At 38.7% G+C, this 11,817-nt stretch overlaps 1 protein-coding gene and 1 long non-coding RNA gene across 5 annotated transcripts in view; one reads left to right on the plus strand and one right to left on the minus strand.

Annotated features, from left to right (window-relative positions):
• The first annotated feature begins 222 nt into the window (after nucleotides 1–222).
• LOC103585903 lies at nucleotides 223–1,000 on the plus strand. Its single transcript, XR_550110.1, has 2 exons — nucleotides 223–766; nucleotides 848–1,000. It is a non-coding gene; the product is annotated as an uncharacterized LOC103585903 (long non-coding RNA).
• The window catches only part of ZNF410 (zinc finger protein 410), a 38,593-nt gene continuing 27,547 nt past the window's right edge, over nucleotides 772–11,817 (minus strand). Inside the window, exons 9-12 of one of the 4 annotated variants that reach the window (XM_008567009.1) lie at nucleotides 10,112–10,237; nucleotides 9,210–9,350; nucleotides 7,662–7,789; nucleotides 772–1,392 (exon numbers count right to left, since the gene is read on the minus strand). In XM_008567009.1, coding sequence (XP_008565231.1) covers nucleotides 1,354–1,392; nucleotides 7,662–7,789; nucleotides 9,210–9,350; nucleotides 10,112–10,237 — 434 coding nt within the window. In that variant the 3' untranslated portion in view covers nucleotides 772–1,353. Of the gene's footprint in view, nucleotides 1,393–3,122; nucleotides 3,409–7,661; nucleotides 7,790–9,209; nucleotides 9,351–10,111; nucleotides 10,238–11,817 lie in introns of those variants that run through there. The other 3 variants (XM_008567008.1, XM_008567011.1, XM_008567010.1) reach the window with 3 other exon arrangements.

Here is an 11,817-nt window from a genome sequence, read left to right on the forward strand (position 1 = left end):
GGCTGAGCATGGTGCAGACACCAAAAAAAAAAAGAGTGCCTGCTCTAACAGAAGCACCCTTCTTTTATTTTTTTAAAAGATGACTGGTAAGGGGATCTCAACCCTTGGCTTGGTGTTGTCAGCACCACACTCAGCCAGTGAGTCAACTGGCCATCCCTATATCGGATCTGAACCCGTGGCCTTGGTGTTATCAGCACCGTGCTCTCCTGAGTGAGTCACAGGCCGGCCCAGAAGCACCTATCTTGTGTTTTGTTTTTTTTTTTTTAACCACTTTTCTGGAAAAATTCAAAACTACCTGATATTGCCATTTCCCCAGATTCAAACATGGTCTTTTCTGGTGGTGACAGAGTGATACTCTGATAACTACCATCTGGGTTTGCTAGTTAGAAATGAAGATGCTCATGTCATGACTTCTCAGTTCAGTTTTACCTGCATGGAATCCTAAGAAAAATCAATACCCTATCTTAAACAGAAAGACTGAATTATTTTCTTAATCTCCTAAGAAAATAAATTGTGTCTACAATAAGAGCTAAAGAACTGACTGGGCTGTTTTGTTTATTTAAAGAGAAAACTGAAGCTCTGAATCATGTAATTTTTAACTTAAAAAAAACCTAACATGCTACTATATGTTCCATAAACAAAGAAAGCAAAGTGGCAAAGTGACCAAGTAAGTAGAGGTGTGCAGGACAAGACTACCTCAGCCTGGGCCAAGGGGAGATTCAAGTAATTTATTTTTTGCAGCCCAGTGGCAGAGTCTCTTACTCAGGTTGCTAGTACCTCAGCCTGGGCTAAGGGGAGATTCAAGTAATTTATTTTTTGCAGCCCAGTGGCAGAGTCTCTTACTCAGGTTGCTAAAGGGAGAATGTCACAACAGAACTGACATCACTCCCTTCTTCAAAGCAACAAGGCATCTTGAAAACTCAACTTCCTGGTGAAGTTCTGTGGTTGGTGGCAGGCCTTAGTTCATCTACGTGAAAAGATAGCTGAGTCGAGATGAAAACTCTTCCAAGGAAAACCTCCCCTCAGTCACAATGGAAAACTTCAGCCAACACATAAACAAATTCGCTTTTGAGAGAAGTCCATCCCAAAAAACTTGCAGTGGGAAGAGAGGTAGGTACAGTTACCCAGCCCACAGTCACTGCTTCATTCCTTATCTGGATCGGATGGTAGTTTGAAGAGAACCTCTCCTACATCCATCTTCTATGCCAGGGAAGATGAACTGAGGCAAAAGTGGGGTCTTGTCCTTCACACATTCATTTTGGTTCTGGCAGATCATGAGCCATAGCATCCTGTTCCCACTATATGCACTCTGCAATCAGATAGAGCTGCTCTTCCTGGAGTCAGTACCCACGTTCATGTCCGTCTTTCTGTTAAGTCTCCTTGGTTTAGTAACTGTAAAAAATTACAGGCAAAGCTAGAATGGGTTACAGTTGAATTATAGGATAAATAATTCATAAAAAGTAAAAGAATTGAGTGGTGGGTGGGGATTGCGCTGTAGAGGTGAGTCAAGGATACATAGTTCCAAAGCAAAACACATGCATAGACAGATAAATCTCATTCATATACTGGCCTTAGGACAGCACTTTGGCCACTTCATGATACTAGCATTTTAACTATGGCAGTAAAATATCCTGAGTGTATAAGCTGAACTACTTTTTGTTTAGTCACAGGTTCACCAGTCAGCAATGAAGGAATCTGCAGAGTAATCAGAAAAGGTGGAACCAAAAATCTTATTAAGTCAGTGTTGGCTAAAGCATAGGCAAAAGGCTCAAGTAGGAGAAGGAAACAGAAAAGAGAGCTGTTCCTGTTATAAGTTCTATATGAGAGCTAGAAAGCATTCATAAGAGATCCAAGGGTTCACTGGACTTAAAAAAATACCTTTCCTGTGATGAAGGGAGGTAAGTCTGAGAACCCTGCAGGATGGCAGCCAACACTGACATTCTACTCTACACTCTAGGCTTCTGTTCAAAGGAAGTACAATAATTGACGAAACTGGTTTCCATTTTATCACCAAAACAAAATGAGATAGGTACAATTCAGTGAAATTCAGAATAAAAACTGGGCTTATTAAATTTAATCAGATAAATTCTTGAGCTTGAGATGTACTTAGGGATCTTAATTTGTATGAAAATAATTTATATACTAGAATTTAATAAGGAATTTAAAGATATTAAAGCAAAATTTTTTTAAAATTCAAAAGCTTAAAGGAACCACAGATTTCATTTGATTGTGGTAGTGCTGTAAGAATGGTGTGTGGGTTTTTTTTGTTTTTTTTTTTCCTTTTTGTCTTTTTTACTGACCGGCAACGGGATCGCAACCCTTAGTGTGTGGTAGTGCTGTAAGAATGGTGTGTGGGGTTTTTTTGTTTTTGTTTTTCCTTTTTGTCTTTTTTACTGACCGGCAACGGGATCGCAACCCTCGGTGTTGCGCCCGCACCGCGCTCAGCCAGTGAGCAGGAACCGGTCTCCACATGGGATCCGAACCCTCGGGTGGGAGCGCCGCCGCGCTCCCAAGCAGCGCACTCTCCAGTGCGCCACCAGGCCGGCCCAGAATGGTGTGTTTTAAATGTAGGCCAAGATCCAGATGTTTGCACTCAAACTCAGCAATGGTACTTTATGAGAGATGTTAAAGAATTTGTAATTTCTGATTTTTGCTTTGTTTTATTTGGAAAATATTCTAAGATGCAGTCAAAGCTAGCTAGGAATAACTTATAAAGGTTCTTGACTTCAAGAATGTGAACTCAATATGGAACCCCATATCGGATGGTGGGTATGAGAGTCCAAAAGCCCCAGGGTTCCAGCTGGGCCTGTGCAACAAGTTCTCTGTCTAATTCGCAGAAGACCTGCAGCAATACTAAAGGAAAATAGAAATTGTCCAATCTGAACAACATGAATAAGAGTTCACTTGTAATTTTTGATATATTTTCCATGATAATTTCTGATACTTGATTTGGTTATTCTCTGATATTCTTGGTAAGTTATTTTTATTTTTAGAGCATATTGACAGGAGTCCAGTTAGAAGTTCATCAGCAGATTCTTATTTTTGATATATTTTCCATGATAATTTCTGATACTTGATTTGGTTATTCTCTGATATTCTTGGTAGGTTATTTTTATTTTTAGAGCATATTGACAGGAGTCCAGTTAGAAGTTCATCAGCAGATTCTTATAGGTCTGACCTACAATGCACGGTGATCTCCAAAAACAGAACTTGGAATGGGAACATGTTGTTTTAAGGATTGCAAATAGCCTTCACCTTCTTTGACATCTGAGATTTCTTAAGGAATCAACAACCCTCACTCATCAGAGGAATGGCCAGACCTTGGATGAGGAAGATGACTAAGCCTGGAGTCTTGAGGGACTTGTAGCTTGAAAAAAGTGAAGGTATTGGAGGATATGATAAGCCTACCTAGAGAAGAAAGAAAAGGTGGGAATAAGCAGTGGAAATGCCTGTGACAAGAGGAAGATAATAACGGCAATAGTGAAGAAAACACAGAGGTGAGACTCAGTGTGTTGGTAAACACACAAGGATCCATGAAGAAAAAGTGATAGTACAGAATTTCCCCCTTTGTGTTGTTAATATTTTTGTATTGTGTTTGGGGCTTCCATATAAAATTGGTTACTCTAGGCCCTTAGTGTCCTCCTGGGATGAAGGTCACACTTTCTTTTGAGTTTTAGGCAGGCTGCATTATTGTGTCTACCTGAGGCTGTGAGTGGGCAGCACCTACACATGGATGCTCTGAAGCCAATTCCAAGACCCATATGCTTAGGTTCAAGAGAACACATGCACTGTTACTGGACTTTCTGCATACACAAATCTGACCATGTCATACCGCTTAAAACCATGCAGTGGTCCAAACTGCCCCCAGGATACTTTAAATAATGTTTTATGAGGCCCTTCAAGAGAAGGACTAGCTTATCTTTCCAGCTCTCATTTTTCCATTCCAGCCCATCATACTCAACCGTTTGTAGTTCCATAGACACGCCCTGCTCCCTTTCACTTCTGCCTTTGTACATATTGCTGACCTTACTTTTTTTCCAACTCCTCCTACTTTTCAACCAAGATGGTTTCTTTTCATCCCTCAGGTCTCAACTTAAACTTTAAAACATATTCTCTGACTTCTCCAAAGACTGGCACTTACTACACTATAAAAAATCGCCAGTTTATTGATCTGTCACCCCTCCCATTCTTACCTTTTTGTAGAGCACAACTCCAGGGGCACCATTTATATAGTTATGAAGTTATAAAAGGTAGAGTTCCTAACTCTACCTGTAAGCTATTTGAGGCACAGATTGTATTTTGTCTACCACTGTATAACTAGTATCCTGAAGATGCCTTGCACACATTAGGTATGTAATAAATATCTGTTGAATGAATTATTTGTATACACCTGCCATTTATTTGGGGTAACTTGGAGTACACTTCAATTTAAAAAAAGGTATTTAGCAGTATAGGAGAGAAAAGATCTATGGTTTCAAATATAAAAAAGAAAAGCCTAAGTATTCTGGGTTGGTTTGTCTGGATAATAATTTGTACCAGGCAAAAAGAGATGATCTTCCTGAAATGACTATGCTATGGTTTGAATGTGTCCTCTAAAGTTCATGTATTGAAAACTTAATCCCCAGTGCAACAGTGTTGGGAGGTGGGGCCCAACGGGAGGTTTTTAGGTCATGAGGGCAGAATATAAAAGGGGCTAAGGCTGTGAGTTCAATCTCTTGCTCTCTCTTGCACATGTTCTCTCACCATGTGATGCCTTCTGCCGTCTTGTGACACAGCAAGAAGGCCCTCACCAGATGTGTCCCCTTGATCTTGGACTTCCCAGCCTCCAGTACCATGAGCCAAATAAACATTTATTGCTTATAAATTACCCAGTCTGTGGTATTCTGTTATATAGTAGCACAGAACAGACTGAGACTACTTCAAGGCAACCCTATGATTGATAAAAGAAAATATTTTTTATAGAAGAATCACAATTAATAAAAGCAGAGGGAGCAAGAGAATTAGGATATCAGCATTTTGCAAGCCCTAATGAAAAAATAGATCTAGGCCATGATCACTAATGGTTGCCAAAACTTTTTACATTACCTAACAGTCAATCTTAAGATCAGCAAGAGGAGAGCAACTGATTATCATATGCCTTCTGATAAGATGTAATAGTTGAGATGATGCTGCATGTTCCCAATATGAAGAGGTAACAAATGTTTCAGAAGAGGTAAAAATGTTTCAGGTGATGGATATACTAAGTGCCCTGATATGATCACTGCACACAGTATGAACATACCCAAATATCATATTGTACTCCACAAATATATGCAATTATTATGGGTCAGTTAAGAAAAAGAAAAAGAAAAAAAGAGAAATAGAGAGTAGAATAGTGGTTACCAGAAGTAGGGAAAGAGGCGGCGGGGAAGGGGGAGCAGGGGAAAGTTGGTAGACTGGTACAAAGTTACAGTTAGATAGAAAGAATAAGTTCTGGTGATCTAGGGTAACAAGAGCAAATAATGTGTTGTATATTTCAACATAGCCAGAAAAGAGGATCTTGAATGTTATAACCACAAAGAAATGATAAATGTTTAGGTGATAGATATGCTAACTATTCCAACTGGATCGTTATACAATATATGCATGTAACAAACTGTGCCCCATAAACATGTACAGTGAAAACAAAAGAGATGGAATAGGAAGCAAGAGCACCACCTCTGAAATACTCTTGCCAAGGAGGAGGGGAGAATAAATCTAATCAAACCTTAAAATGTAACTACCAGTTTTTAGGAAATCTGGTGGATGGAAAAATTATTATTAAACAACAAAAGGAGTCAATCAGCCAAAATCAGAATGTGAGAAATTCCTTAGGACAAATAACCTAATTCTTTAAATAAGTAACCATACTGGGGAAAAAAAGAGGACTATTAAAATTAAAAGAAATATTAACCAAATGCATTGTTTAGGCTTTGTCTGAATCCTGATTCAAGCTAACCTACCATAAAAAGACTTTTAAGAAGAAAAAAAAAACATATTAGAGGATATTAATAAATTATTGTTAATTCTGTTGATTGTGGTAAAGATATTATTATAGTTATTTTTTAAATCCTTATCTGTTAGAGGTATATACTAAAATATTTACAGATGAAATGATATGTCTGCACTTTGCTTTAAAATACTCCAGCACAAACGAAACAGCAACAACAACAAAGCGGAGAAGAAAGAGATAAAACAAGAACAGCATAAAATTAATTGTTGAAGTTAAGTGATAGATACATGAGTTCACTATATTCTTCTCTCACTGTACTCTGAAAACTTCCATAAAGAAAAATTTAAAACAGAAAAATGAAGAGGGGAATAATAGGGAAAGAAGAAGCCTCCATAAGTAAGATACAGATGATTAGTTCCAAGGAAGTAATCAGGAAAAGGTGAACTAGGAAAGAACCAGTGATACTACTAATAAAATTTTCAATATACAAGGATATTTCAAAAAGTTTGTAGAAATATTTGCATTATCTTTTAATTCTATTTTTCCACGAACTTGTTGAAGTATCCTCATCATATAAGCAAGGCTTAGACAATGGGTCACAACAATTAATACAAAAAAGAAATCCCAGCAGTAGCATTAATATGCACACTCAGAACCCTGTGATCCTGGGTACCCCCAGGAATATTATAGAATAATTGAGAATATTTAATATAGAATGCAGAGTCGTTTGAATGATGTAAGAGCTTACTGAGGTATAAAGCTAATAATGAATGGAAAAAGGGAAAAATATGAGAGTGCTGCGAAAAAAAAAAAAAATTACTGTAATACGGAATGGATCCAAGCTACACAGTTTTGGCAAAAGCTTACGCATATGAAATGAGCTCATGATGAAGTCAACTATTCCCACCACACAGACCAATAAAATGTCCTAATATTCTAGAAGCCTGCCTGGTTTCATTCTGTTTTCTGGGTCAGAGCCAAGACCACAGAGTTGGAAGTGCTTAAAAATCAACCTAACACTCCTCTTTGATTTAATGGTGGTTCTCTTTCAACAGGCAAGTGAACACATTCCTGTATACCCGGGTGGCTCAGCTTGGTATCTCCCAGAAATATGACCCTAGTAGAATAAATGATAATTATTTTTAATAATCCCTTTTTGCTCAGGGACCACTCTGTTCCAGGATATTATTTTCTTTATAAAATGAAAGGAACATGTTGATGTTACAGGGAGAGAGAACATCAGGAATAGATATTCACTGAAGAATGTGTAAAAGGGGGCCGGCCCGAGGCTCACTCGGGAGAGTGTGGTGCTGATAACACCAAGGCCCTGGGTTCGGATCCTATATAGGGATGGCCGGTTAGCTCACTGGGTGAGCATGGTGCTGACAACACCAAGTCAAGGGTTAAGATCCCCTTACCGGTCATCCTTATTTTTAAAAAAAAAGAATGTGTATAAAGGAACTTTAAAGCTGAGAGTCCCGGCTGTGACAGTTTAATCTCCCAATTCACAAGACCCTCCCATTCAGGCTCCTTTCAAGCTGGACTCATGTTTAGCTTAAAGGAAGATATTACAGTCAAAGTTTTCAGGAAATGGAAACTGGAGAATTTTTCAGATCCTCTAAACTAGATTCCCACTCATTCTCCACATCAGTTGCCACTGAAACAAAGTAAGGCCTAGAGACAGTTTTACCTCCTGTGGATTTACTGCAGTTAAGACAGAAACTTCATATGATTGCCTCCCTGACTGCATGGTCACCAAGTGATGTGTCACATCAGGCACTGAAGACAGGGGACGTGGGGATCCTTCAGCAAGCACCTCTGTGAAACAAGAGAAAAATGTTTCAATAAAATGTGAATCCACAGATATATCTTACCTGCATCACAAGCCTTTCATCAGAAACTCGAAAAACTGTTCCCTGAACATCCCTATATTTCCTCCAAGTTAATTATCCTGTCTGATAATAATTATCAGTAAATCTGGAAAGTATTACAAAAGGAGGGAGGGAAGAAAAAGCAAGAAATCTTGATAAAAGAGTTGACCATTTTTCAATGTATCAATTTAGAATCATATGGCTTTTGCACTGTTATCTGGATTAAAACTGTGTATGAAACAGGGCAAAAGCTGCCTAGGCAGGCAGATGAGGGAACTAGAGCTATCCATTAAAGTAGTCACCAATGATACTAATAACAGTGCAAGTCAAACCTGGCTTTAAAGTTCCTACTCAGCGTCCCTTCCTCCCTTAAGACTTTCTTCTTCAAGTCTGGCAAAACAGCTCCATGCAATTTCTGTGCTTTATTAGTATCATTCATGAAACAGGAGACTTATTGTGGTATCACAATCTGGGGCTTGTAGGCTCCATATAGAAGTTACGAAAACACAGACACTATAACCAAAACTGACTTGAATAGGATAAGAGTAACTAAAACATAGGACTTCACATGCTTATTAAATGTTCATTAGTGGGATCACCATGAAAATCTTTTGGAAATACTTTACAGATATATCTCACTTAGCCCTCAAACAAATTAAAAGTTTCTTCTAGGGGCTTTCTAGCTTATACTGTTCCAGACTGTACCATATAATTTAATGTTTGCTTATACACTATCATCTATTTGCTCAATGTTGTTTCCTATACATAAGTTTTGATTTCTTAACTGGATTTTAAGGTCCCTATCTTCTACTTTTGTCTTTCTCATGGTGCCAAGCACACAGTAGGCACTGAATAAATGCATGCTGACCTCACCTTTCTTTCAGAGAAGAGGGCTTGGCCTGTGTAACTTGGGTGAAATTTCTATACCAAAGAGGAGCAACTGTTTCCTAGAGATCCCTTTCTTTTCTCCAGAAGATATGGCTTTAGAAGTTATGGAGAAATTGCTTTACATCTCCTCTGTAAAACCTGGTTATATTCTGTTTAAATGTTTTAAAAGTTAAGTTCTTCCATAACTGCAACAGGAAAGATAGAAATAGTTGGGCTAGGATGCTAGGATTATAGATAATTTTCTCTTTTAAAAATTTTTTCTCTTTATTCTTTTGTTACATCATGTTCAATGAGAATTTTTTTTTTTTTACAGATCCACTTATCCATCCCAGAGAATAAGAACACAAATGCTACTCAATCATACTACAACTACTCACAAGAAATGAGATTAATTAAAACTTCCATTTTGGAAACATCCCATTCTTTAGCCCCTTGTTGCAGCCCACTTTCCCCAAATAAAGGAGAGTTGGAAGTCTTACCATCATCAACTCCCAGGATAGAATTGGAATTTGGTAGGTTCAAGGACTCTCCACCAAGGCTGGGCTGGGAATTCATAGACACCAGGTTTTTACTGGGTACTGAAGCCTCTTCAAGCAAACTACTGCCCATGAGTGGCTCAGCTGCACAGAGAATAGGATGTGAGAGACATACAGCAGTCAAGGCTGTGCCTGGTCCTCATTTTCCTTCACAAGGAAGCTGGACTTCTCTTTTAGAACTAAAAGTTAACCTATATCTTGAACACCACCTCCTATTTCCGGGAAACAAAAATAAACCTAGAATGGAAGAGTTGAGCCTTAGGGATAATTATTCTTGCTTGTGATCAGTATCTGAAGAATTGGCATATGAAATGGGATGGGTGGATCCTTAGAAAGGAGCATTTAGAATGAAATAATTGATTAAGGAAAGACATAGAAAAGGAATAAGAATAAAAAAAGAGTTATTAAATTTAAGGTAGGGCAAAAAGGTAGTCATGACTGATAAGTGAAAAATGTTTAAATTCTTGTCATACAGAAGTCTTTTATCACCATGCTATTCAAATGCTGCTTCATGGATCAATATAAGTACTAGTTCCCATCACACTCACTAGGGGAACTTTTTAAACTACAGATTCTGGGATCTTACAAATTATTTCATTTGTCAGGTTGTTTTAGGGTTTTGGGGTGGGGGGACCAAGAGAACAAACAAAAAAATACATGTTTTAAAAGCCTTCAGAGGATTCTACCGTACTGCTACATTTGGAAACCATCAGCCTATCAAATGAGACCACGTCTCTCTAGGCAAAACAGAATCAGAACATTTCCAGATAACCAAGTAGGCCAACAATTTGGCTCTTTGAACCTAGAAGTTACAGCCCTTCGCTATGTAGACATCCCCTCCTCACCAGTTTGCTCTTGTTCTTGACTCCCAGCTGCTCCCAGCTGCAAGTGATGCTTTTTCATATGCACATTCCTGCTCCCACTCTGAGAGAAGGTCTTCCCACAGACTTGGCACTGATGAGGCTTCTCTCCTGAAACAGGGACCAGATTAAGACAGGAAGGTCAAAAAGGATACACTTCTGACAGCAAGAGAATGGACCCAAGACCTAGAAGGAGAAGCCCAGAGAATGTTAATCTAAATGTAAGAGGCTGCTCCTTCTCCCATTCACCACCTTCTCCAGCCTCTCAACTCTCAGTACATAGAGAAGGCAGGAAGAGTACACCAGGAAGGCTTAGCATACTGATTGCTCCCAGTCACCAGTCCTTTCCAGATCTACTATAGTGCTGCCTTCGCAAAAACTCTTTTGTATAGAATCATGGCAGACACACAAAGTATTTACTTCCCTTTTCAGATAGTCATCCGTGGACCTCTAAGACACATACCTTTCTCAAGAATTCCAATCCTGGGTTCATAATAACCCCTTGTTCTATTCCCTGCCATCACTTTTAGGATCTTCAACATACACACTGGTGGTTCTTCTAACATAGTAATCTGAACTTATCTCTATGTCCTCAAGTCCAAAACTGAGTCTCCATTTTACCTACCCAGACAACCATACAGAGCAGGGATCAAAAACATGCTTACAGAGGGCTGGTAGGTAGCAAGAGCAAATAAAAAGGCCAGGTAAGGCCATAGCAACCTAGAGAGTTTCCCCATGAAAGGGGCAGCTATTATTCAGTTCTAGCCAACCGTTGCCATGTTTGGAGTGAGGCCTAACATACTGCCAGATCCACTGATTTTTCCCCCCCAAGAGAAGCTGGAAATGAGGATTTTTAAGTAAAATCTCCCAATTTGTAAATACTTGGCACATATTTATAATTGATAAAAATATTGTGTAGCAATCTTCCTTGCTAACGGGAATACTAAAGACTACAGTCTCTATGGCAGAGAATCTGACAGTATCTAGAACAATTACAGATGCATTGGCCCTTTGATTTAGGAATTCCACTTCTAGAAATCTTTCCCAAAGCTACAGTGTGGCAAAATGAGAAATAATCTCACTGGCCAGCCATCAAAAAAAATTTTTTTAAATAATGAAATAATCTATTCACAAGGTTATTCACTGCAGCATTACTTAAAATGGTTAAGACTGGAAACAACCCAAATAGTAATCACAGACTGAATGAATAAAGCTATGGAATATAAACATGCTGGAATACTATGAAGATATAAAAAGGAATAAGGAAAATTATTCTATTCTTTCTTTAATAAAACTTGAATGGTAAAAAAAAAAATTATTCTATACACTGATATGGAGTGAGCACAGGATATATTGTTAGGTTACAAAAAAGTACAGAACTATATATAGTATTTACTTGCGTAAGAAAAAAAAGGGAGTAATAACCTCCAGGACGGCTATTGTCACAGACAGACAGAAACAAGTGTTGGCAAAGATGTGGAGAAACTTGGGCCGGCCCAGTGGTGCACTGCTACAGTACACCGCTTGGGAGCGCAGCGGCGCTCCCGCTGAGGGTTCAGATCCCACATACAGACCGGCAGCTCACTGGCTGAGCGAGGTGCGGCCGGTCTCAAAAAGGACAAAAAAAAAAAAGGAAAAATTTTTGGTTAAAAAAAAAAAAAAAAAGGGCGGGCTGGTTAGCCCAGTTGGTT

This window comes from Galeopterus variegatus, unplaced genomic scaffold, assembly GCF_000696425.1.
Source record: "Galeopterus variegatus unplaced genomic scaffold, G_variegatus-3.0.2 Scaffold284, whole genome shotgun sequence".
Taxonomy (NCBI): domain Eukaryota; kingdom Metazoa; phylum Chordata; class Mammalia; order Dermoptera; family Cynocephalidae; genus Galeopterus; species Galeopterus variegatus.